At 36.5% G+C, this 24852-nt stretch overlaps 1 protein-coding gene across 1 annotated transcript in view; it reads left to right on the top strand.

Moving 5' to 3' along the window:
• Window positions 1-24852, top strand: part of ZGRF1 (zinc finger GRF-type containing 1) — a 49441-nt gene that overhangs the window by 1759 nt on the left and 22830 nt on the right. Inside the window, 17 exon segments of the mRNA XM_067544660.1 lie at window positions 1361-1439; window positions 1550-1630; window positions 1771-1827; window positions 2710-2895; window positions 3982-6349; window positions 8884-9023; window positions 11044-11133; window positions 11564-11749; window positions 12481-12586; window positions 12668-12750; window positions 12963-13110; window positions 14096-14769; window positions 16832-16970; window positions 17667-17851; window positions 18289-18476; window positions 20189-20328; window positions 22068-22214. Coding sequence (XP_067400761.1) covers window positions 1419-1439; window positions 1550-1630; window positions 1771-1827; window positions 2710-2895; window positions 3982-6349; window positions 8884-9023; window positions 11044-11133; window positions 11564-11749; window positions 12481-12586; window positions 12668-12750; window positions 12963-13110; window positions 14096-14769; window positions 16832-16970; window positions 17667-17851; window positions 18289-18476; window positions 20189-20328; window positions 22068-22214 — 4939 coding nt within the window. The 5' untranslated portion in view covers window positions 1361-1418.

The following is a 24852-nucleotide window of genomic DNA, read 5'->3' as shown; positions in this document are numbered from 1 at the left end:
AAATGGCTTGATTTAGCATTTTTATTAGATCAAATAGGGGAAAAGTGCAGATTCCTCTTCTTCTATTGATACAAGAACCTGTGAATTGCACAATTGGGAACATGATTTTCCATACATCTATCTAAACAGTACCAAGATTGAGAATAAATATATGGTAAAGGCCACCTAAGCCACCTTGTGGTGAGTGTGTAGAATAGAAGAAGTTGAAAGGCAAGACTTTAAAAATGGAATTCTTAATGAAAACGGTAGCATAGTTTGAGTGACATAAGAAAAAACAAGAATATATTTCATCTTCTAATACATAGTGTTTCTTATTCAGTTGTAAATATTTTTATAAAAAGAAAATATGCTAAGTGAGTATCTGTTTATCTGCTAAAAACAACCAGTGTATTCTGATTTATCAAAAATACCTTTTGGGGGCCAAACTAGAAAACTATTAGCTTTCTTCTTCTCTACATCTCTACTTCTTCTAATGTTAAAATATAGTAAATATCCTCACTATCCCTTCAACTATTTTTAATACCTAGTTTAGCCATCAGATGTTTCTATAATCTCTACAGTTTTCCCATGTTTTATGTTTTGCCCTATGCCTTTTGTGTTTGATTAAACACTTCTTTATCACCTAAGTTGCTGTCTGCAAAGCCAGCCAGTGATTTCAAGGAGTCAGAGCAATTGCCAGTATTAGCTTTGTTCCTACGGTTATGTTTTAATTGAAGTGTCAGCAATTGATACTGATGATTAGGATCCCAATGTAAGTGCATCTCTTTACATGTAAATACAAAGTTATGATAACTTTGTTCATATAACAGGGTTAAAAAAGGAACTAGATAAGTTCATGGAGGATAGATCCATCAACTGCTATTAGCCAGGATCCTCAGGGAGAAGATCAAGCCCTTTTACCATATTCAAAATTGGGCACCCAAAAAGGAAGCCACTCAGAGGCTTGAAAATCTTGATTAATTTGTTATTTTCTGTTACAAGTGTACATGAGGATTAGGCTAATAATTTTCAAAGTTCTGTATAAACGTTAATTTATGTCCTGATTTTCAGAGCTGTGCTAATCAGCCACAGCTTCCATTAAAATGAATGGGAGTTGCAGATGATCAGCACCTCTAAAAATTAGCCCTCTTGTGGAGTGCTGAAAGTGCTTCTTTTGCTACTATTTATTTTTGTTATCTTATTTTCACCATATGAGTCCTTAGAACTCCAAAATTTATTCACTGGTACCACCACCAAGTTTTTACCTCATCTTACTTCCCAGTCCATGGTGGGGGAAAGAACTGGATATGCATCATTTTTGTCTGGCACACTTGCATTACAACTGAGTTGTATTCTAAATATGCCCTTCTGTCTCAGGTAGGGTGAAGATCTGAATACTTTCAGTGTAAGCCTTTGGATTTCTTTGTTTCACTAAAGCAATGGCTTGTAAGGAGTTTGTTGTGAGTCTTATTTTTTAAACAAAATTTTATATAAAATTCAAATTTCACATATGCTTGTATGATCATTGTAAATCATCATTTCAGTGTTTACTGTTTTTTTTTTAAATAAGGTTTTGTACACCCATCAGAAGACTAAGAAATCAAAAGTATGGCAAGATGGAGTTTTGAAAGCCAGTATTGGAGGAAATAAGGTGAAGAATTCAGGTTTAATACGGTGTGATATTTTCTAATATAGTATCATATGTAATACTACTCTTGCAGTTTTAACTGTCACTATTTGCCTTTTGAAATGCAAATATTAAGTTGTTTAAAATTCTCTATTTCAATGCAGGCAACCTTATTTGATGACAGAGGACAATGTTTGGAGAGTGTATTTGTTAAATCTCAGGTATTTTATTTTTTTTGTAATCACTTAATACTTTTATTCTTCTTTGGATAGTAATTTGTGGCAGCATCTTTTATCTTCACATGATCCAAAATTCCATACTCTGCAGTTTTGTCTAGCTTGTTATTGCTAATGTTCTAATCTTTGCAACAGTTACATTCTTACATTAGAAAATAATCAGATGTGACATACAAACAACCTGTCACTGTATGTAAAGCAGTACATAAATTTTTAGTACAGCAGATAATTAACAAATGTGCTTATGGTGGATAATGAATATTAGTATATAGTAAGTTTCAACTGCATTGATTGTGCAATCCACTGTGCTTGGAATATCCTTCTACAACAATATATAATACATTTTCACACCATTTATTTTTAAAAAAACCCTTCATAGAACTACCTATTCTAGGAAGCATTACAATTGCAATGTAATCTCACAATTATGTGGTTGATTTTGATCTGTATAGTGCCTTTTTATATTACAAGCTCCTTGAGGCGGAGAGCTGTTTATTCTGTACTATTGAGTTATTGTACAGCTAAACGTTGTTGTTATTTATATAGGTTTATCAATCTAACGTGCTAGATGTTTAAAAACTATTCTTTGTTCAATAATCTGAGCAAACTGCAGTTTTTATATAAGAACCTACACAAACATAATTTGAAACCAAGTGCTAATGTTTGCTTTCATCACCAGTCTGCTCCAGTTGTCTAGGATATGATGAATATTGTATGTTATGGTTTCATTTCTGATAAAATATTGTAAACAAAAATTCTTTTAGTATGCATATATTGTGAAACTTTTAGAAGAGACTGTCATTATTTCACAGGTAGTCATGTAATGCCATCACACACACTGTCCCTTTTGTTCTGTGTCTCGGCTAGGTGAAACCTGGAGATGACTTAGAAAGTGATAGATATTTGATCACAATTGAAGCAGCAAGAGTTACTGAAAACTGTGATAGTGAACAGCCAAAGAAAACAGAAGCTCCTACATTGAACAGAAATAGTCTGAAGCCCACTGGTCTATTTCTGCCACATCTACCTGTTGGCTTGAAAAGGAAACATAGTGTATGTTTTTGTTTCGTGTGTATGTTTGACATTCATATACAATTTAAAACATTAATGTAATCTCTTAATTTGTACTAGTATCAGTGAAAGCCTATTCAAATTACTGTTTTCCTCCTCCTGGTTGTGTATGCCCTGAAACTGCATCCAACTTAATGTCCTACCTAGAGCTTTCTGCTTACCTTAGGGACAAGACTGTGTTGTGGGCATGTAAGTGAGGAATTCCACTGGAGTGAAATCAAATGAGGTGTGTGTAGACGAGATGTAATATGTTTGGGTATAATTCTCTGCAGCAAACTACATTAATAAGTATATACTTTATATCTGTGACTTGTTGAATTCACACTAAATAGGTCATTATCATAGTCAGGTTTACTTTACAGCATATTGGTATATGTTTAGTTATGGGACACTTTAATATTAAAGTTTAATACACTTCATTAATGCTTCCAGTGGATGCATGAGTACATATTTGGGTAATTCACATAAAATAGGTGTGGTGAATTGGAAAAAAAAATATAATTAAAATTTGTACTGCCAGGCATGAACAAAGCCACCTTACTCAGTACATGTAAGTCAGTTGATTGTTTTAATACATATCATTCTGTGTATTCTTTCAATGCATATCATTCTGTTCATTCTTAAACAGTTTCTGTTCATAACATTATCCTTAAATGTCCATTACTTTTTCTCTTAACACCTTTTTTCAGAGGGGCTCCAAACATTACATGGTTCACACAAATAATATATATATGTTGCAGTTAATGGGCACAATAGAATGGATTAATGGCAGAATTTCAGTATTAAACATACTGGTACATTTCCTTGTATTTTTTTGGGACTAAGACAAATTCTTAGTGTTAGTTATTTTTCCCAGGTTAAAATAGATTTCTGTTATGTTTAGCAGTATTGCTACTGTTAAGGGTGCAATATAAAAGAAGCATAATTTGGGGTTGTTCAGTGAATGCGTCAGATTGTTTGTTTGGTGAGACCATGTAGCATAATAGATGCCGTGCTGCTTTTTATTGTTTAGGTTCTAAATTCTAAAGCTGATTTATGAATGAGATTAAAATTAAACTTTTCTCTTAGGGTTTCCAAGGGCCACGTCAAGTTGAAAAGAAAATGGTGCCAATGGAAGATGATGCAGCAATAATATCCCCTTCATCTAAGTGGTTTCACGCTACCTTTCCTTCTCGATTGTATGCCACCTCTCCTTTATTTTCTACTACTTGCAAGAAGGATGCGGAAACTAGTTTACCATTGCACTCTAATCATGATGCTTGCACAAATAGCGATAGAGAAGGTATGTCTATCTCCTCATTGGTTTCCACTTCTTGTATCAGCTTTCCCAAAGAAGTGATACACAATAGAAGCCAGAGCATCTCCATTTCGGGACAGATGGAATCAAACTGTCAGACAGTCAATGGTGTGGCAGTCTCACAGAACATCAGAAGCAAAGCACAGATAATAGCACTTCTGAAGTCCAAACCAACACAACCATGTAGAGAGCAAAAACCTTCTGAAATCACAGAGTATCTTTCTGGATGTCAGACATCAGAAAGCAAAGGCATTTTATTTAAACAAAAGAGTGAAATTGTATCCGGAGATGCAGACAACTCTGACAGAAAAAGCACCAAAAATATACAGCAATATACTAGAGAGAAAACTGTAAGTAATGATAATCGTTGGGATGTTTATATGCTGCCAAATTCAGCTGAACAATCTTGTGATGAAGAAGTCACAGAAAGGAAACATGACAAAAAAGCAAATAATTTAGGTTTAGATTTACAAGACCCTTACAACCCAAAGGTTTCACAGTTTGTGACAGCCTCTGTGCAGCCTTTTGAAAAAGAGCTAAAGTCCAGTTGCATGAAACTAACCGAGCATAAGAGAGAATACAGCTGGAATTGTAAAACAGTTCCTCAAGTATCTGCATCCTGCAGAAGTGACTGGGAAACTCAATTGTCAGCCATTAATGAAAGTTCTGGCAAAGACCAACCAAATACATCCGTATTATCTGAATCAAACATAAATAAAGACAATAACATTCCATTTGTCTCTTCAGGAGATGTTTATTCTAGAAACACAAATGAGTCCATTAACTTTGAAACAAATCTCCCCAAATCCAGTGAACATGCAGTAACTGATATTCTTAAAGATTCAGAGGTTTCTTCTGCTGCATCACAAAGTGAACCTCTGCCAAGAATACATTCAGGAAGTATAGTTAATGAATCTAGGATTTCTGCGGACGTAACGTGGGCTGGTCCTGGAGCTATAAATGAGGAATTAACTGTCTGTGGGAATGTTAATGATCCAGTTGAACAGTTCATGGAGATTAACTTCAGTCTGTTGGATGCTTTTGATTTTGGTGACACCGAAGATAAAGAAGTACATGAAAATAACATGCTTTCACAAGGTTCAGCATGCTTGACAAAGGGAACTATGGCACAAAAGGGTGAGATGGGGGTTCATAGGAATTGTGAAGTAATGATGCATAGTAATGAGAAAAGAGTGGTCAAATATTCAGCATTGCTTGGGGAAGGGAGAGATGAAAATCAGATCAGAGAATCTCTGCCATTACAACTTCGTGATGAAACCTGTGAAGGTTTTGACAAAATTGTGAAAGATGCTCTAACTCCTTCTCTGATTGAACTGACGCACACAGAGGCTGAAAATGTTGTAGATGGGATGAATGCAAGTTCATTAAATATTGAAACCGCTGGCAGTAAAAAAGACTTTGATTTTTTTCCAGTATGTACTATTAATGACTTGTTAATGGTGAATAAAAGGTGCTCTGATTTTGTGCATAGTAAAGCCAGTAGTTATGAATGTGATATTAGGAACAACAAGTTTGAGAAAACTGAAATTATTTCATATATTCCTGCTACTTTAGAGACTTCGGTCATGGACAAAAATCCTGAAAAAGATGTTATACAGCTTGGAGGCACCAACTACCAGGATAGTTTTTTAGAAAATTTGGGTGCTAGTGGTGATGACATTAAACCAGATAGTTCTTTACTGGCCTTACCACTAAAATCTGGCAATTCTGATGGTTCATGCCAGTATATTACAGGTAAATATCGCACTGGATTTGATACATTAGATGAAGAACATACTCAGGTTTCCAGAACTGCTACTTATCCCTTAGCAAAAGGGCATTCATCTCCAAAGGAAATGGAAATAGGTGAAACTGAGTTTGAAAATGTATCAAGCATCATGCATTCCATCCATGAAGTCAGGGAAGTTGGAAGAATGGGAACTGATTGCCCAAAACACTTGGTTCAGAATGATAATTCCTCAGGGCTTCCTGACTTGGTAAATAGTATCACTCTTTTAAGATCTTTGACTGAACATAGGACAGCATTAGAAAGCTTACAAATGATGGAGGACAATAATGGCTTGCTGTACCAAAGAGAGACCACTAAAGAACAAAATGAACCAGCTGAAGAATTGCAAGGTTAGGTCAGATTCTATCTGATATTGGATCATGGTATTAATTTTTAAACATTTGATGTCAAACATTGTTTGACCTGGTTGCTTTTTTTTCCCATAAAAGATTTAGTTCTACTGAGAATTATTTCCTGTTACAAAACTGACTTTTGTTAGGAGTTATATATTTGACAGTGGATGTCTTATACTTTCCTCCATATGAGGATCTTGACATAGCTAAAAAGCTCATTATAATCTCAGCAAAGGAGACTAGGATTGAATGGGCTTGGATATTGAATTGCCCTTCATCCCTAGAAGTCATCATTTTAGGTAGTGTTGAAACATACTGATGGGAAAGCTTGCACTCTCAACTTGTACTGTACCTATTCTGTAGTTATATAGAATGCATCAGTTTTCAGAGTTACTAGTCATAATATTCACAATTACAATTATATAAGAAAATTAATTTAGAATCTGATCCTGCATCACTGAAGACAATGGGATTTTGCCATTGATTTCAGTGGATGAAAGATTGTCCCCTTACGTAATACAAAATGAATTAGAGTTTGGTGGTGACTATTCATTTAAGAGTCTGTAGGAAGAATGATTGTAGTAATAGTGACTAAGAATGTTACGCTCCATTGTCTGAAAGTTGGAGGTCAAATTCCCACCCCCAGCCAAAGAATTCTGGAACAGCTAGAAAGTAAAAGGACTGACGAGAATAACTTGTTACACAAAACTGCAGAGAGGACAAAGTAATGACTTTTTATTGGTAAATAGTTAACACCACAGTTATTAGCTACAGTGAATAGCTCTTAGGCCTAATCTAAAGATCACTGATGTCTTTACATGGACTTCAGTGGATTTGGGATTGGGGCACCCTGACATACGAGTCTCTGATAAGCATTTGACTACCTTTGAACATGGTAATTTGAAATTTAACAAATAACTTGACAATGCTTACAAAGTATAACATTGAAATTATTGAAAAAAGATTTAAACTAATCTGATGATGGGCCAAATTCTATCTGCAGTTACCTGTGAATTGCCATTAAAGATAACTGGGCAGTATTTAGCCCTAATGTTTATGAAGTGAGCAGCATAACCTGAGAAGGAAGAACAAACTCTAGAAACAAGATTTTTGAGACGATGGCTTCTTTTCATTTTGATATTTAAAATGAAAATTGTTTTCCTCATGCAGTTGTCATATATAAATGACATATATAAAAACAAAGATTTTAAATTTATAAAAATTAGATCCCATATGTCTAATACAAAACACACAAAGGGGATCAATCCTGAACTTAGTGGGAGCTGAGGAAACTAAGCACCTCTTACGATTAGGTGAATAGACATAATTCCTGGAAAACATGTAACCAGACAGGAAAATATACACTTGAGTGACCTGAAAGGAATCTCTGTTCAAATTTTATTTAAGATTTTCCATTCTATCTGTATGACCTGATAATATGGTTATTCGCGGGTAGAGATTCTAATTTGGCAAGTGTGGTCTAACAATCTGAAAAATTAAAAAACAGAAAAAAGCATAACCTGCCAAAAAAAAATTTATGCTAACTAGTTTAGCAAATATCAAGCCTCCAGTGCCAACACCTTTGATTGTTGGTCTTGATAAGTTTGATTTGTTTTAAGTTATTTAAAAGGATATTGCTAAAGAGAGACTACTTAAAGTATAAGACTTTTTTTTGGTATTATTTCCCTAGACATTTGAAAATACAGGTTCTGTCCCTAGCAGAATCATTTACTGTAGCAGTTTTCAGTTAATACAGATGTTCTTTTTCAATTCCTTTTGCAAAGTCCTCCCTCTCCCATTTAAAAAACTGCTTAAACTAAAAGCAGGTTTTTTTAAAAAATAAAATAAATAAATTAAAAGGCGCTGGGGGGGAGTCAGGGGGAGAAGATAAGTGTTTTGACACTGGATTAGTCCCAAAGAGGCTAGGATCTTATGTCAATTTTTTTGGTCTCGTGAAGCTTTCACACACTGGCTTTGATATCAAAACCACATGAAACAATTAATAAGGTCCTCGTCCTTCAAAAACTTAGACATAGGCTTAACTTTACTTATATGAGCAGTTACCAATATATCTTCAGGGACAGGGTATTATTCTAGAATGTTGTTTTCTTTTATATGACCATTGGATAGCCTAGGTAATGACTTAAGGAAATTGGGACACTTGCAATGAAATAACCACTCCCGAGGACTTCTTATGCTATTGATACACATTTAAATCTGCAAATTACTGTATCAACAATCTCTTTTGGAGGAGTATATGTCAGATTATTTTATACACACCACTGACAGAAGAGTGGACAACAAGTATGTGGGCTAAAATACCTTATGCATTTTTTTTGGTGCTTGGTAGCAACTTCCTTGAACATGTGCCCAAACCTGCATACGTTATTTCCATGAGTAGTGCCATCGACTTTAAGGGGATCACTACTTACATGAGGAAGGGTTGCAGAATCAGACTGTAAATATTCAGATATTTTCTGGTTGAGTTGAAATTTTAACTAAGATTTACTACATTTTTCTTTCTTTTGTAGCTAGGCAACAGCTAACTGAAGTGTGTTGTTCAGAAGATATGCGGACATCTTATTTGTTCTTTGACTCTCCTGAATTGGTGGTAATTAATTTTCATGTGTATTTTCCTGTACAAAATAAAATCAGCTACCATGCTGCTCCTTAAATCCACTTGATGTTTTGTCAAAGCACAGGGGTTAAGCTGGGGGATGGAGTATCAGCACACCTACATACTTTTAACATAACACATTGTTAACCTCTGGACCTCATTGCCAGAAGATATTACTCAGAGGCTTTAAAGCCAGAAGGGACCACCAGACCATCTAGTCCTACCTCCTATATATTAGATCACCAGTACCACCCAGTACCCTCATGCTAAATCCAACAACCAAAATTAGACCATAGTATTACAGCCACAGGAGACTAGACTATTTATGTGTCATAGGCAGAGAATAGATGGGAGTGAGGTATGCCAGGGCCCAACCCCCCCACAATGGCAGGGAAATGATTGTGAGATATACCCAGATATCTTAGGCTCCACTCACTACAGAAGAAGGCAAACCACCCCCCAGAGTCACTGCCAATCTGAATTGTGGGAAGATTTCTTCCTGACTCCATGTACGGCAATCATTTAGACCCTGAGCATATGCACAAAAACCAGCCAGCCAAACACCGGAGCGAGAGAATGCTTGATGCAACCTCAGAGCTCTGAACCTCCCCATCCAATGTCCTATTTCCAGTCTTGGCAGTCACTGATGCTTCAGAGGAAGGAGATGAGAAAACCTCCCAGAATATACAAGGGAAAAACAATCCCTTCCTGACTCCTCCCGGTTGCTGGCTGAAATCATGAAACAGGAGCTGTAGGAACATAAGACAAACTGGAAGTGAGCCCCAGGGATTCTGACTCTTGTTCATGTACTGCTCATTTACACCCTACTGTTCAGTTGCCTGCCTTGTTCTGTCTTTCCTGAAACTAAATTATAAGGCATTAAGCACAACAACATATTTATTTTGTCTGCAATGGGAGGTGCCCTAGCACACTTTTGAACACTGTAAAATAACAGTTACAGTCCTGCGCTCCTGTGATAAAGTTCCCATTCACCTTAGAAATTAATGGGAAGAGTGCAGGATTGGGCATACAAGTGAATTTTTTCAGTATTTGGAAATTACAATGGGGAAGTTGAAAATCAAAATGTTATAGAACACAATAACATTTTACAAATAATGGCAGTCATAAACATTGCTTGCTACAATCCTGATAAATATTTAAGGTTCTTCATACACTATTCCATTTCCTAAATTCTTATCCATCAACCATTCTGTTGCAGTGATTCTTCTCACCTCTGGGCAAAGCTGTCTCAGTGACTGATTTTTTTGTTGCTAACAGTGCCAGAATCTTCAAAGGGATACTATAGCATGATGAAATACAGCCAGGTCAAAAAGATGGCTAACTCTTGCTGTCAGTGGTCCCACTGCAGTTTGAAGAAATAAAGTGTCATATCTTCTTAAGATGGTTAGAGGATCTCTAGTGGAGCAGGATCTGGGGTTAAATAGCTCCTAATTCAACATTTACTGCCTACTCTCATTACTATGGTATACTACTATTTCTTTTCCCCTACTTCTTGGTATTATAATTGGCATTCTGTTGTTGTTGCTGTTTCCCCACTGAAAGGGCTCATTTAAAAAAATATTTTTTTTCCATTTAACTTTTTTTCACTGCTTCCTTGGATACTTTACTAAGAGCCCTAGGGCTTGGATTCAGGGTCATGGTCAGACTACCTGAGGACGTTTGCTCAGTGCCTAGCTGCATTTTGATTTTATCTAGTACTGTTATTAGCCCTTCACTTTAACCCCTAAGAATTGTTTATCATATTCCTCCATCTGACAGAAATAGGCCTCTTTCTAAGCCCAGTCTTCCATTGTGTACTAAAGGTAACTTGTGGCCTACTGTTGGCTTTCTGGCTTCTAAACAGTAGGTATGACTTACAGTATTCTCCAGTGTATAGACATGTGAGCAGCCAGAAAAATCTTGAGCTATCCTAGTTGAATGTTAAATTCAGGACTTTCCATGGAGCAGGTTTTGATTGCAAGCCAGAATAGGTCATCCTCTGCAAAAGGACTGCTGTGTACAGAATAACCAATTGCCCTGTCTGACTAATTTGCTCTTGATGCTTTGTATCCAGCAATCTTCCATGAACAACAAAGTAGAGAAACCTGTTGCTACTCTCCTAGCTGTGGTACCAGGCCAGGGAACCTTTGACCACCAACCAAAGGTACAGTCCAAGGAGATAAAATGCTAACAATGCCAAATCTCTTAAAATTTAAGATAATGATTCACCATTTTCAACAGAATGCTAATGAAAGTCCTAATAAGAAATATTTAGCAAATCATCATAGGCCTCCTAATTCACTTGCATTTTAATACTTTTTTCTGTATGCAGTTTATTATGGATTAAAAATTCATAGTTAAGTAAATGAAAGAGAAGAATGTCACAGTTTTCTGTCGATTTAAAGATATGTGGAAAATACTTTGTGCTACGTGGCAGAGACACGAGTTAATGCTTCAAAGGTGTTGATCTCCATAGTATAGTAAGATCAAACAAATTGGGTTTTTTCTTTATATTTACAGAGAATCTGTTTCAGACTATAGATTGTTGCTAGAAAGTTTTTGCTTTCATGTGTTAATCACCATATGTTGTTTAGCCAGTTGAGTTTCAAGGGCACGAGGTACAAGGATCAGCAGCTAGTGAGTTAATAATGAGACCGCCCTACTCAAAACTAGGATGGAATCAATATCCAGATACTGTTGAGCATGAAAGCCTCACACCAGACAATTACTTACTGTCACCCAAGTTTTCAAGCAATTCTCTCCTGACTGGCTTCATACAGGTAAAATGAGGTTTGTTCTAGTTGCCTTTCCTTAGTTTAATCCGAGAAATCATCATGTGAAGATGATAATATTAAGGTGAATTAACTATTAAAACCACCATAAATGTATCAAAATCCGTAAGAATTGAAAAAGTTAGTTTGTGTTCACAAAGTTTGCTTAAGAGTAATCATTAATGAGTAATGATCCTAGAAATCTTTACTGTGCTGGAGGCCTTGTTCATATGAGTAATGGTTTGTAAGACTGAATTTCTGCTTTTATTCTAATCAATGTCTCTGATTATTGAAATACACATTTGTAACGAGGCATTAAATGAATACATTCCTCCCAGAGGAAAGCAACTTAATGGGGGGGGAGGGGAGTCCAATAGTGTAACATTCCATTTTGATCTGTTTTTGACAGTGGTGTCTGTAACTCTGCCCAGTCCTGTTACAATATAGGATGTACTTTGGAGTCCTGAATCAAGGTTGAAAAAAATTCCGTCTGGATCATATTGAGACCAGATATTTAAGTCACGATAGATTCCTGGAATTTTGTGCCATCCCTTTGTGCAGTGTCCCTTACAGTACTGAAGAAACTAGAGGAAAGTCATTTATATGTTATGTCCAGAACTGTAACATACACAAAATTTATTTTTGACTGGAAATGAGGTCTTTGCATTTAAAATGAAATAAAATATTATTCATTTTCAAAGTAACTATTATCAGCTTTATAAAATTAGTTTTTTCTGAAGTCCCCAGGCTCAAGAAGTCTTCCAGAAGATGATCTGAACTTTGTTACAGAAAATAATTTTCACAAAAAATCTGACTTTATTGAAGACCCAGTCATCAGTGCATCTTGTAAGTAAATGTGAAGTAATAATTGGCTAGTCCCCCAAAATGATTATTCTGTCCAAATGTTGTCTTTCATTTATTTTTCAGCAGGGATGTTGAATGTCACAGCATCTTCTCCTTCAGATTTTAATTTGGGACCAACACAATGGACTTCGTGGGAGCCCAACAAGGTGTGAATAGGCTATTCAATGTAGGTCTCTTTTCCTATAATGTTAATAACAGTAGTATCTGATTATTCATATTATCTCATTAGATTCCTCTCCTCAAAGTTTTGGAGAAAGTGTTTCAGGTAGTTGTAAACAATGTGAAGTGGTAAAAAAACAGTAATACTCGTTTGTTTCTCTTCCTAACTTAGCTTTACAATTTGCTTCTTTGCATGTAGGTGTTCTCATCAGGATTCAGTTCCTTGAATCCTGATTCTATGTCCTTAACTCCAAGGAATGAAGAAAATACAATAGACATACAAGAACAGAAGTCCCTGACAACCGGATGTTTGCCAAGTGCTAAAGAAAATTCAGCATGCTTTTTCAGTGAGAAAAAGATACTCTTTATAATTGTCTTTATCTGCAGAGCTTTGAAGTTCTGTGATGCAGAAGAAGTTCCATTGCATAAACCTGCTACTATACACTTGGGTCTTGATCTTGCAGCGTTCTGAGTACTTCCTGATAAAGGCCAAGCTCCTTCAACTCCCATTTGTTTCAGCTCTCACATATATGTGTTTTGTGTAAAATTATAAATAACAATTAGCTAAAGTATCTTGCTAGCATGTGCAAATTAATTAGAGCAATATTGTACTCTTTTTGTTTTTTTCTCCTGAAATAGTATTTCCTCCAGTAAGAAACCCTATAGCAAATCAAATGTTTTCTATTAGGCATAAAAAAAAGAGAGCTGAAAGCCCAGCTCTTACCCTTAGACTTTTATTTGCCCATTTTCAAATTTTCTTCCATGTTCTGATTCCCTTTAACCTACTTTTAGTGACTGTAGTAATATCTGGACTGTTATTTCTTTTTATGTTGAATTTAGGCAAAAGGATGTTTGTAATTCTAGAACCTTATTTTTCACATGGGACAATAGTAACTTTATGTGGTTTTTGTTTTATTTCTTGCAACTATTAAAGCTGAAATCTAATTTTTTGAAAGCATGCTATTGACCCAGCCATAAATTCCAAATACTTATTAGTAACTGCAGTAGTAGAGGCTACACTGCTAGAGTACTCAAACACATTTTACAAGATAGTTCTATACTTAAGGGGGACTCCTATTTTCAAATAAAATTTTTAGATTATTTCAGATGTGATTCTTACATAATTTAAATTGACTATTTAAGTGCTGGCATTTAACTTAGCACTATTCCGGGTACACCAGCAGGAATGGCTTGCTGCCTCAAGGACAGACATGGTGAAGTGAAAATGCATGAGAAAGTTGGAATATTTTGCTTATTCTGTGTGTCTTTAAAATTAATATCATGTCCAAGGGACTAGTGCAGCATGTTGCTAAAGACATATTTGCCTTACAGGAATAGAGGAGTCCTGCTGTTCAGGAGATGGCAACCTCTCGAGACTCCAGTCCACACTTAGAACAAGAACTCCACTTATCACTGTTCCTGCTACTGAGGAGATTCCTGACTCAGAAACTTATTCAAGTGTAATAGACTGTGAGGAAATCCAGCAATCCATTGGTTCTCCAATAGTCAACTTTTATGATAAGTCAGTAGTATTTCCTGTCAGTGCTTTTGAGCCTGAGGACAGGAAGTATGAAACCTCTGTGCCTGTAGAGTGCTCGGAAGACAGACAAGGGGGGGTTATACAGCCAGTGTTTTCTAATGAGACTTCACAAACCAGACAAAGCAAGTGGCTGAAATACCAAAACACAGCTCAGTGTGATTTGATAACTCAAAACAGAGGTGATGTGAAAGTGACTGATTACTTCTGTGCTGAGAATGTCTTTGGAATGCCACTTGCTGACACAAGAGAGAGTCAGAGTGATGCCAGGAATAAAAGCCCTCCAGACTCTATGCATCTGCAAATGATAAAAGGCATACTTGGTAAACATGGCAGAAATTTTAGCAGCCAAGATTCTGTTTCAGAAGGGAAGACACTTTCTCTGCACTTAAACCAGATTCCTGTTGCTGAAGGAGCACAAAAGGTGTTATGTCAGCTGACTCACCAGGGTGTAATAGGAGACCCCCAGGTGCGTAACTATTCAAGCAGACTGTGTATACTTAATACATGTTTGCCCCACTGGCAATGCATGTTTGGCTGTCCTATCCAGAGCAGTCTTGTTAAAATCATTTTTGCAAAATAGTCATGAAAATTCACCAGACCAGGCCCCAAAAACCCCCAATCCCTCCACCAATTTATCCACACTGCTGATGAAGAAAAGACCAATGATGTGTTACTTATGTTAAAAAAGACCAGGCAAGTAAAAATTTGCAAGGCTGGATGGTGTGATATATTTATTGTTGATAGGAAAAACATTTTCAGAGCATTCTAAATGCATTTGTCTGGTGTGCTTTGGGATATTACATGAATAAATACTGAACTATTGCCTGTCTCCTTAGCTGCTACACAATGACAGTTTATTGTACAACCATTTTTATTCTGATACTTGTTTTATGACTAACTCCTGACAGATCCATTGCCAGATAGACCTGTATACTCTGAATTTTGAGGCCAGGAAGATGACAAGAAGCCATTTGTGATGTTAAAGTCTTGTCCAAAATTGACCAATTTTTAAAAGTGGCCTTGCCATTCTGATTGTGCTACAAATGCGTTTTCACACACATCAGGTGGAAATAGATAATTCTATAGGCAAATGACATTTAAGTGTGCATATATGTACTTGTGCATGAACGTATGAATTTTGCACATATAGTGGGTGAACTTAGAAGACACATAGGTGCATTTCAAGTAGCTTTTTGAAAATTGTCTCCAAATTTCTTAGGTTTTGTTTAACTTAAAATTTACATTTAAATTTACATTTTCTTCAGAGAAAAGAGCCATTTTTTATTTCTTGATTAAAGTAGTTAATTTTTTCCCCTCAAAGTATTTATGGTTAACTTGATAGACTATAATGGCTGATTTCATGCTTTTGCAATCTCTTTTAAGTCAACTTAAAAAAAAAAATCACACTTTTTTACCTACTACTGTAATAAGTGACAGCTAAGGTCACTATAAATGTAAGATTCCAACTGTTTAAACATTGGTTTATTTTATCTACATAATGCTATCAAATGCACAGTAAGTTTCATAGTTTCCCCTGTATAGTCAGTCATTTTCCTCTTGCCTTTTGCACAGCTGTAGTGGAGGGAGGGAGGAACATTGGGGAAAAATAAGAAAATGAGAGACAAAAATCACAAAAAAAATTGATTATATTGACAGTATTCCTTTAAATCAATATTTATAATTTGAGAGTTATGGCTGTTCATCTTGGCTGCTCAGAGAAATGAGACTGTTAAGGCTTGAAAAATGTTATTTCAGAATGCAGTAAATTTTTATAAGTTCTCATTCGTTTTAACATTAAAAGCAAACCAATTAAGAGTCATATGTATAATAAACTAAGAACTTGAGAAATACAAATAATTTTTTTGACTTAAGGGAACAAAGCAGTGTCCAAAATAAGTGAAGAGTGGATTGAGAGTGTGTGTGTGTGTGTGTGTGGTGTCGGGGGGGAGAAGGGTTTCATGAACAAAAACAGAAGTCCTGTAGTTTACAAATTAAGAAAATGGATGTTTGAGAACTGGTGAAAATATTTGTTTCCAGGCACAAACCTGGCTGGCCATATTTCAGCTTCCAGATAAAAAGGTATATACACAATGAAATGCTGACAAGTCTTTTGAACTGTATAAGTGAAACTAGTTTTGCTGCAATGCAGAAATGATGCTAATCATGGATTGGGTAGAATTCATCTTTGTGCTAAGGACTGGCACCATGCCTATACATCACTTAACTTCCACTAAAGCTCTCAAAACAGCACTTAGACTGTGCATAGACTTTGTGCAGGCCCTCAATACAGGGGTGAATTTTACTTTGTTTAGCATGGAAGTGAACATGGTAGTATAAAGTGCTGTCCATGGCCCCAGTACTGCAAACTTGTATGTGCTTATCTTTACACATGTAGGTTGTCTCGGACTGCTTTTCTTTTAACGTATCAGTTAGGAATCAAAATTCCTCCCATTCGTGATTTATTTCATAAAAGAAATGAGATCAGGGTTTGGCGAGCATTTTTAATGCCTCATTTTGTTACTTTTCAGGACATATCTATCTCTGAGCTATCTTTTCCCAGTGGGGATAAAGTAAAGTGTACTAATCTTCCTAAAAGGCAGATTTATATACCTACTGTGTTTCAGTCTCATGTTCATTACAAACAGATATTTACAGCTGCTTTGACAGGTATGGCTGATATCAATGTTATGTTAATAGTAGATTTGTATTTGTTTTGGCACCTGACTGGCTCTCCTGCCCACACAGCTCAATTTTGACTTATGTACTTTGCTATGGTTGAGAATATTAGGCTCCTCTGCATACTCATTCCTTCCTTGACCATTTATTTAAAAGAAGGAAGTTATTTGCAGTGTAGTGATAAATGTAGCTTAGCTCAAAATACTGCATTTTCATTGGGGGGAGGGGGCAGAAGGGGGAAGGCAGAAGGTAGCACAGGGAACAGGAACTTCTGATTTGAGAGTATCAGAGTTGCTCTGACCAACAGTGCGTTTAAACTGATAACTTGAGGGTGAAATTCACCTCTGTGCTTTTGTCTGGCCACTTAAGTCCCACATTAAATATCAACATTTGTACCTAAATTTTTTCAAGTGCAAGCATTTTAATATGCATATCCTTAAATGTATACACCTAAAGGGGACTTGTAGAAATGTAGTTGGAACTAAATAGCTTGCACATGCAAATTCTGAATTTTTCACACTCAGAAGATGTGATCACATTTAGAGGTCAGGTTTGAATCTTTGAAAAATTGGTCTTCTAGATTTGAGATTTATAGTAAGAAATTAAGATGCATTTGTTTACTTTATTATGTATGCAAATATTGTTTGAAGAGATACTAATTTTTCCCCTCTCTCTTTTTATGTAAAGAACAATTAAACATATTGCTTTTTGAGCTGTCACAAAGACTACACAGGGCTCTTTCTAAAGTGAACACATCATTTTGCACTTTAGTGAAAAATGGACCAGGGGAAAGTAATGAAAACTATGTTCCACTCTGCAATCATAAGATTCCAGCGAAGCTTGTTATGGTTAAAAAAGAAGGTCAAAATAAGGTGCTGTTTGCTCCTTTATGGTACTGCAGTTATATTCTGTGAATAATTACAGGAGAATTCTGTTATTTCAGTTACAAATTAAAGTGGATTATATTGAAGATAAATGTTAGCATCAATTTGATGATTAATACATCTCCATCTATAAACATTACCATATTTTATATATATTAACTATATATAAGTAAATTGAGACTTGAATTTTTAAATCTAGTATTGCTAAATATCAGATTGGATTCTGTGGATAGTGACGAATGACAGTTCATACACAATTACAGAAATGAGTGACTGAAAAGCTTCCTGGTTTTCCAGCAGATTCATGGAGCATGCTGAAAAAACTGATTTGTTTTCTTATTTTTATAGTATCCAATATGGGCTAGCCAATTTACAGATTAAAAATATGAATCAAATAAAATTTTGATGGCTTATCTTTGTTTTAGGGTCGTCTTTTTTATACCTGTGATGCCCCAAAAGCTGACCAGTGTAAATTTTTCAAATGGATAGAAGAAGTCAACCCAGGACAACTAGAATCCAGAGGCAGTCTAGAGCTTCATGATATAAAGAGTATGGGAGTTTACCTCAGATGTCAAAAGATTTCCCTCTATGAGGAATGCCAGCTTTTGGTGAGGTATACTGGAATACTAGATATACTTCATATGGCACTATAAGTTAACATTTATAAATACCCAGGTATAAATGTTTTGCTGCTGCTGTAACGCTATTGACCTAAGTGGAATTATACCAGCAGAGAATCTGGCTCATGTTTACCCTCTTTTCTAATGATGTAATGATTTTGTGGGGAAAATTTTAAGTTCAGTTTGAGAAAGATAGATACAGCAATGGGATTTCAGTTCTCTGCTTTCTTCATCAGTCTTGTAAAAACATTATTGGGTACCAGCAATTTGATAAGTCATTAATTAAGCCCTTTCTGATTGTCTTGTTTGTTACTATTTGTGTAGTTTCTCCCATAAATACATTCTATTGGGCAGGATTTCACAAATCCACTCAGTAATGCCAAGTTGAAAATGTTTCTTGGTAAGCATGCTTACCAGTCAGTTTCTTCAGAATTTAAGCTTCTATCTTTGGGGGCCGGAGGGGATAATCAGCAGAACGGAGTTCCCAGTGTGATGCTGTGGCCAAACGATCTGCATCAAAGATGCATAAATAGGGGAGCTTGAGTAGCAGAGAGGTAGCAAAGAAAGTCTTCTGAATGTGATCATGAATCTACAACAGACAAAGTGTAGCAATAAAGGTGTGAGCTGCCTGAATCCCAGATCTTAGCAGCAGAGCTGTGGTGGGAGAAGTAAAATTTCACCTCAGTTTATTACATTATATGTTTAACAGCTCTGCTACAAGTGTTCTCTCCATTAAAGTGGAATATTTCACTTGTCAGCAAATTGCTGCAGGCTCTTCACCAGTTAAGAATTCCCACTGTTAACTGGGTGACTACTAGTGGCTTATTGAGCTTTTCACTTTCGGAACATTAGTTTCATTGTGGGCCCACCTTGGTAATAACTAAGTCATTACCATTTGAAACTCCATTTGGCCAGTGATGAATGTGAAATTTTCCCTAACAAGTGGTGAGGGTCTAAGGCCATCGATTTCTGCAGACCACAAGCCATCAATTAAAAAACAAAATAAAAAAAGCAACAAACCAGAACCAGTCCTCCTGGCTTTGGAGATAAACTTGCAGATATTAACTGCATGTAAAATGATGTAAAACTCTAGAGCTTTCACAGCAACCATTTGAAACCCTGCAGGCAATTGTCAAAGATCATGTCAGTTTCATGCTGCTGCTGAAATCTGTGGGCAGCAGCAGAGGCAGCTACTAAAGAAGTTGATGATTTCTCTATATGTAAAATGTATAGGTTTGATAACAGATAGAAAGTTACTAGGGCTAGTATGGAAACAAACCATATTTTCCATTTTTATAGAAATTGCGAAAATGTTGAAGTTTTCTAACCAGCTCTAAAAATTAATTGTGCATGACTTGCTACTGAAGTTGTATAGCAGAGGAAAACAAATGTAATATTAAATGTTTGGGTTCTCAAAATTAGCGTTTTTATATTCCGTTACACAACTAACAGCAAAGAAGAAGAATGTTACATTCCTATTTGTTGCCAGATTAAGTAGGTGGGAGGGAAGAAATATCAGGAAGTATTTCTTAGAAGGTATAACTGCTTCATGAACTCTTCTGAGCAGAGAAAAGGCTGCAAAAATAATTAATATCTTAATATTTTGCTGTTTTTTGACAAGACTGATTATTTTTATGGTCAATCAGAAATCTGCTATGTTTGTTTAGATTACATGCTGACTCTTGAAATATGATTTTTTAAACAGAAGAGCCTTTGATGTAAAAAAAAAACATTGTAGTAAGCTAAAGAAATTAATGATTGCAAATGCCAAATTTGATGGGGATTCTAAAAACAAGTTATATCTTAAACTGAGCAAAAAGGAGCACTCCTCTTTGTACAGCAAAGGTAAGTGAATCTGAGTATCTCACTGAGAGGTCTAGCATAGGTTCCTGTTTTGTCTCTAAAGTGATATTTTAAAGCATTTGTCACAGAAGAGTAAAACCTCATCCTTTAATCCTGACAAGCCATGAAGCTTAGTTCTGATTTTGGAAAGGTAGCTAGATGTCTTGTAAAGTCATTTTTGCTTTTGTAACCATGAACATTGAAAACAACGTTGAGAAAAATATAAAGTGAATGTTGTACAAAGCAAAAGTAATAGAAACTTACGTGATTTTCTGGCATTTATGGTCTGTGGACATGCCACCTTGTGATGTGTTGTTGGATTTAGCAAGCTACTTAGAGTCAGGAATAGTCAATATTTGAATGGGAAACTTAGGTCATAGAAATTGGTGTATGTTATTCACTCGGTTTCGCTCTTCTTTCTGAACTGCTTCTGACCTAGCGACCCATTGCATATAAGGGATCAGTGTTCTGCTAGAGGAACTGCCTTTCAGTATAGGCAAAAAATCAAGGTTCTTGACCACTGAAGACCTTTTCACATAATCAGGGAAATTGTCTGCCCTGCTGCTACAATCATATTCCATTTTTGATAATTACATCCTACCTAAAGTTCTCAGCATTTTCATTTGGAAATAGTATTTTTCACTTCTTGACTTAAACTTTTTTCGTGTTGTAGTCCACTGTTAGAGAGCTGTTGCATTCCACTCAAGTTGTATCTATATAACTTATGCACTTGGAGATTTTTCTAATTGAAAGGCAGAATACAACTATACAACAAATCTTCAGACGTGCACATGCACATTTGCCTCTGCACAATTTAGACACATCAGTACTCTGAAGTACACTCAGAAGTCAGGATTTGCACTTAGAGATACTGAAGCTCTGTGTGGACAAATGTCTTACTTGCATACCCTGAAGTATTTGTGTGCCAGAATTGGGTGTGGACAATTGTGTGTGCACATGCGCACACACTTCAAAAACTGACTTTGTTAACATAATTCAGAATCCCCCTTTCTATATTCTCCATTACGACTGAGAATGTAATTAAATTTTCATCTCCGTGTATTGCAAAGAGAATTTAGAAAGCTTTTGCAGCCTCCAGCCTGCACTCGTTTCTTCAGGTACTGTACCCTTTAAGGGAGCAGAGGAAAAGGTTTGTCTACTATACAAAACTAAGAACCAGATTAGATAACCTTAACCATGATAAATAGCACCTTACTCACCAAATGGTCCCTCAGACTTGATTGGGACTATGTTTGGACTAAAGTATTGTTCATCGTGACTTAAGTATCTGAATCTATACTGAAGATGATGTTTTTGTTAGTATTTTACTGTTCTTTAGCAAAATAGCACCTAAGTATAATTGCAGTTCAGTTCAGTGGCTGGCAATGATTACTGTTTCTTTTAACAATTTGTCTGAAATCCAAATAGTCTGAAAAGCATTAAAACTGTAGTCATATGTCACTTGAAACTAGTTAAAATAGAGAAGAACCTTTAGTACATTAGTTGTATGCTTACTGTAATTCACAAGTTACTTAATACCATCTTTACTTACCATGAACAATCTAATTTCTCCCTTTCAAATGACTGTACCAACAAATCTTTCATAGTACTAGCCCCCTCTATTTTAACTATGGCTTCAGTTCTAATGGCTTAATTTGCAAAATAATAAAGGTTGGATTTATTAAAAGCCTGCAATGCAGAAACTTAGGAAAGTGAAATAAATTGATCTATTATTTTGACAGATGACCTTTGGGTTGTTTCAAAGACTCTACATTTTGAATCCCTGGACACTTTCATTGCATGTAGTGCTCTCTTTGGACCATCATCTAGCAATGAAGTTGAATTATTGCCTCTGAAAGGCTACTATCCCTCAAATTGGTGCTCAAATAGTAAGTTTTATCCCAAGAATTTTGTGTCATATATATGTGCTATTTATATATGAGAAGTACCTGAGTTGGGATGAATAATGGGTTGACTATTTCTCAAACATGTCACTTTATAATGAACTATTTTTTGGATTATCCAATTGTATAAGTGCAAAGTATTATTTTCTGGTCAATCATTTAAGCAATGCCTTACTCATTGAGCAAAGTGCAGCTCAAGAAGTTAAGGGCCCATAAATAAGGCCCAGAATGCAAAATGATAGTCCCCATCAAGCTCACCAGTTACAATTGAGGAAGTATGTCATTAGTGTTCCAAGAACTTGCTAAGTAAAAGGTATTTTTACATAATAAAGCTTGGAATTATTTAATCTATTCTGTGCCTCAGATGATGTTCCTTCCTATGTACCAGGATGTGGGACTATAATAATCTAAAAACCAAAGTGTTTGGAATCATAGAATCATAGAGTTGGAAGGGACCTCAGGAGGTCATCTAGTCCAACCCCCTGCTCAGAGCAGGACTAACCTCAGCTAAATAATCCCAGTGAGGGTTTTGTCAAGCCGCAGCTTAAAAATCTCTAAAGATGGAGATTCCACCACCTCCCTAGGTAACCCATTCCAGTGCTTCACCACCCTCCTAGTGAAAAACTTTTTCCTAATGTCCAACCTACACCTCCCCCCCTGCAACTTGAGACCGTTGCTCCTTGTTCTGTCATCTGCCACCATTGAGAACAGCCTAGCCCCATCCTCCCTGGAATCCCCTTTCAGGTAGTTAAAGGCTGCTATCAAATCCCCCCTCATTCTTCTCTTCTGTAGACTGAACAAGCCTAGTTCCTTCAGTCTCTCCTCATAAGTCTTGTGCTCCAGGTCCCTAATCATTTTTGTTGCCCTCCGCTGGACTCTCTCCAACTTCTCCACATCGTTGTTGTAGTGGGGGGCCCAAAACTGGACACAATACTCCAAATGCGGCCTCACCAATGCCGAATAGAGGGGAATGATCACTTCCCGTGATCTGCTGACAATGCTCCTACTAATGCAGCCCAATATGCTATTAGCCTTCTTGGCAACCAGGGCACACTGCTGACTCATATCCAGCTTCTTATCCACTGTTACCCCCAGGTCCTTTTCTGCAGAACTGCTACCTGGATCATCGGTCCCCAATCTGTAACTGTGCATGGGATTCTTCCGTCCTAAATGCAGGACTCTACACTTGTACTTGTTGAACCTCATCAGATTTCTTTTGGCCCAATCCTCCAGTTTGTTTAGGTCCTTCTGTATCCTATCCCTACCTTCCAGGGTATCTACCACTCCTCCTAGCTTAGTGTCATCTGCAAACTTGCTGATGGTGCAATCTACCCCATCCTCCAGATCATTAATGAAGATGTTGAATAAACCGGCTCCAGGACCGACCCCTGGGGCACTCAGCTTGTGACAGGCTGCCAGCTAGACATGGAGCCATTGATCACTACTCGTTGAGCCCTATGCTCTAGTCTAGCCAGTTCTCTATCCATTTTATAGTCCATTCATCCAACCCATACTTCCTTAACTTGCTGATAAGAATACTGTGAGAGACCATATCAAAAGCTTTGCTAAAATCAAGGTATATCATGTCCACTGCTTTCCCCACATCCACAGAGCCAGTCACCTCTTCATAGAAAGCAATCAGGTTGGTCAGGCATGACTTTCCCTTGGTGAATCCGTGTTGACTGTTCCTGATCACCTTCCTCTCTTCCAAGTGCCTTAAAATGGATTCCTTGAGGACCTGCTCCATGATTTTTCCAGGGATTGAGGAATGTTCAGAAAAATAAAGTTGGATAACTTTAATGGACTTTTTTAGTTGAGTTATTTTGGTAAATGTTTCAGAAAGTGAACACTTCCAGTAAAGAGAGAATTGGAAGTTTTTTGTCAACTAGTGACATTATTTGCTAAATATTTCAAAAGTAAATTACAGTGCTATTTTCCGTTTGTTTACTCTTCTCCCCTCCACCCCCAGCTTTTTTAGACCCACTCATCAGTTTGTTATGTTTTGTGATAGTATTTTGGAAAGTGATACAAGAGGGTTTGCAGCATGTCTCAGGCAGAGGGAAGTGGGTGATTGAACAGGAGGAGATCCTACAGAGAAACCCAAGGAATAGTCAAACATGGGGGAAAGCTTAGGCTGAGGATTATGTTTTGTTGTTGCTGAAGACAAGAAGGGAGTAAGTAGAAATTCTATATAGGGTAGTGTAGGTTCTTTCTGGAGCAGAATAGAAACCTACACCTGCTGACACTATTTTGATACAACATTAAGAATGTCCACATGAATACAAAATTCAAGAGTAAGTTTTCAATAGCTTTGTTAACTCAACTACACTGCACATGCTTTATATACCCCCCAAAAAAAAAAAACCAACGAGAGTCCTATAGCACCTTAAAGACTAACAAATTTCTGTGGGCATAAGCTTTCATGGGCTGCAACCCACTTCGTCAGATGCATATACTGAGTTACTCATTTAACATACTGAAGATTAATCAGAAATACTGTACATGTGCACAGCATGGCCAAGCTAACATTCCTATTGTAATCAGGGACCCAAAATTCAATGGGAGTTTTGCCCTGAGTAGGAACTGTAGGATTGGGCCCTTAACTCTCCCATTCCCTGACTAT

The sequence above is a fragment of the Emydura macquarii genome, unplaced genomic scaffold (assembly GCF_026122565.2).
Source record: "Emydura macquarii macquarii isolate MOO-44397 ecotype Brisbane River unplaced genomic scaffold, CSIRO-AGI_Emac_v2 contig_1014, whole genome shotgun sequence".
NCBI classification, from domain to species: Eukaryota; Metazoa; Chordata; order Testudines; family Chelidae; genus Emydura; species Emydura macquarii.
This window is presented reverse-complemented; position numbering and strand designations above follow the sequence as displayed.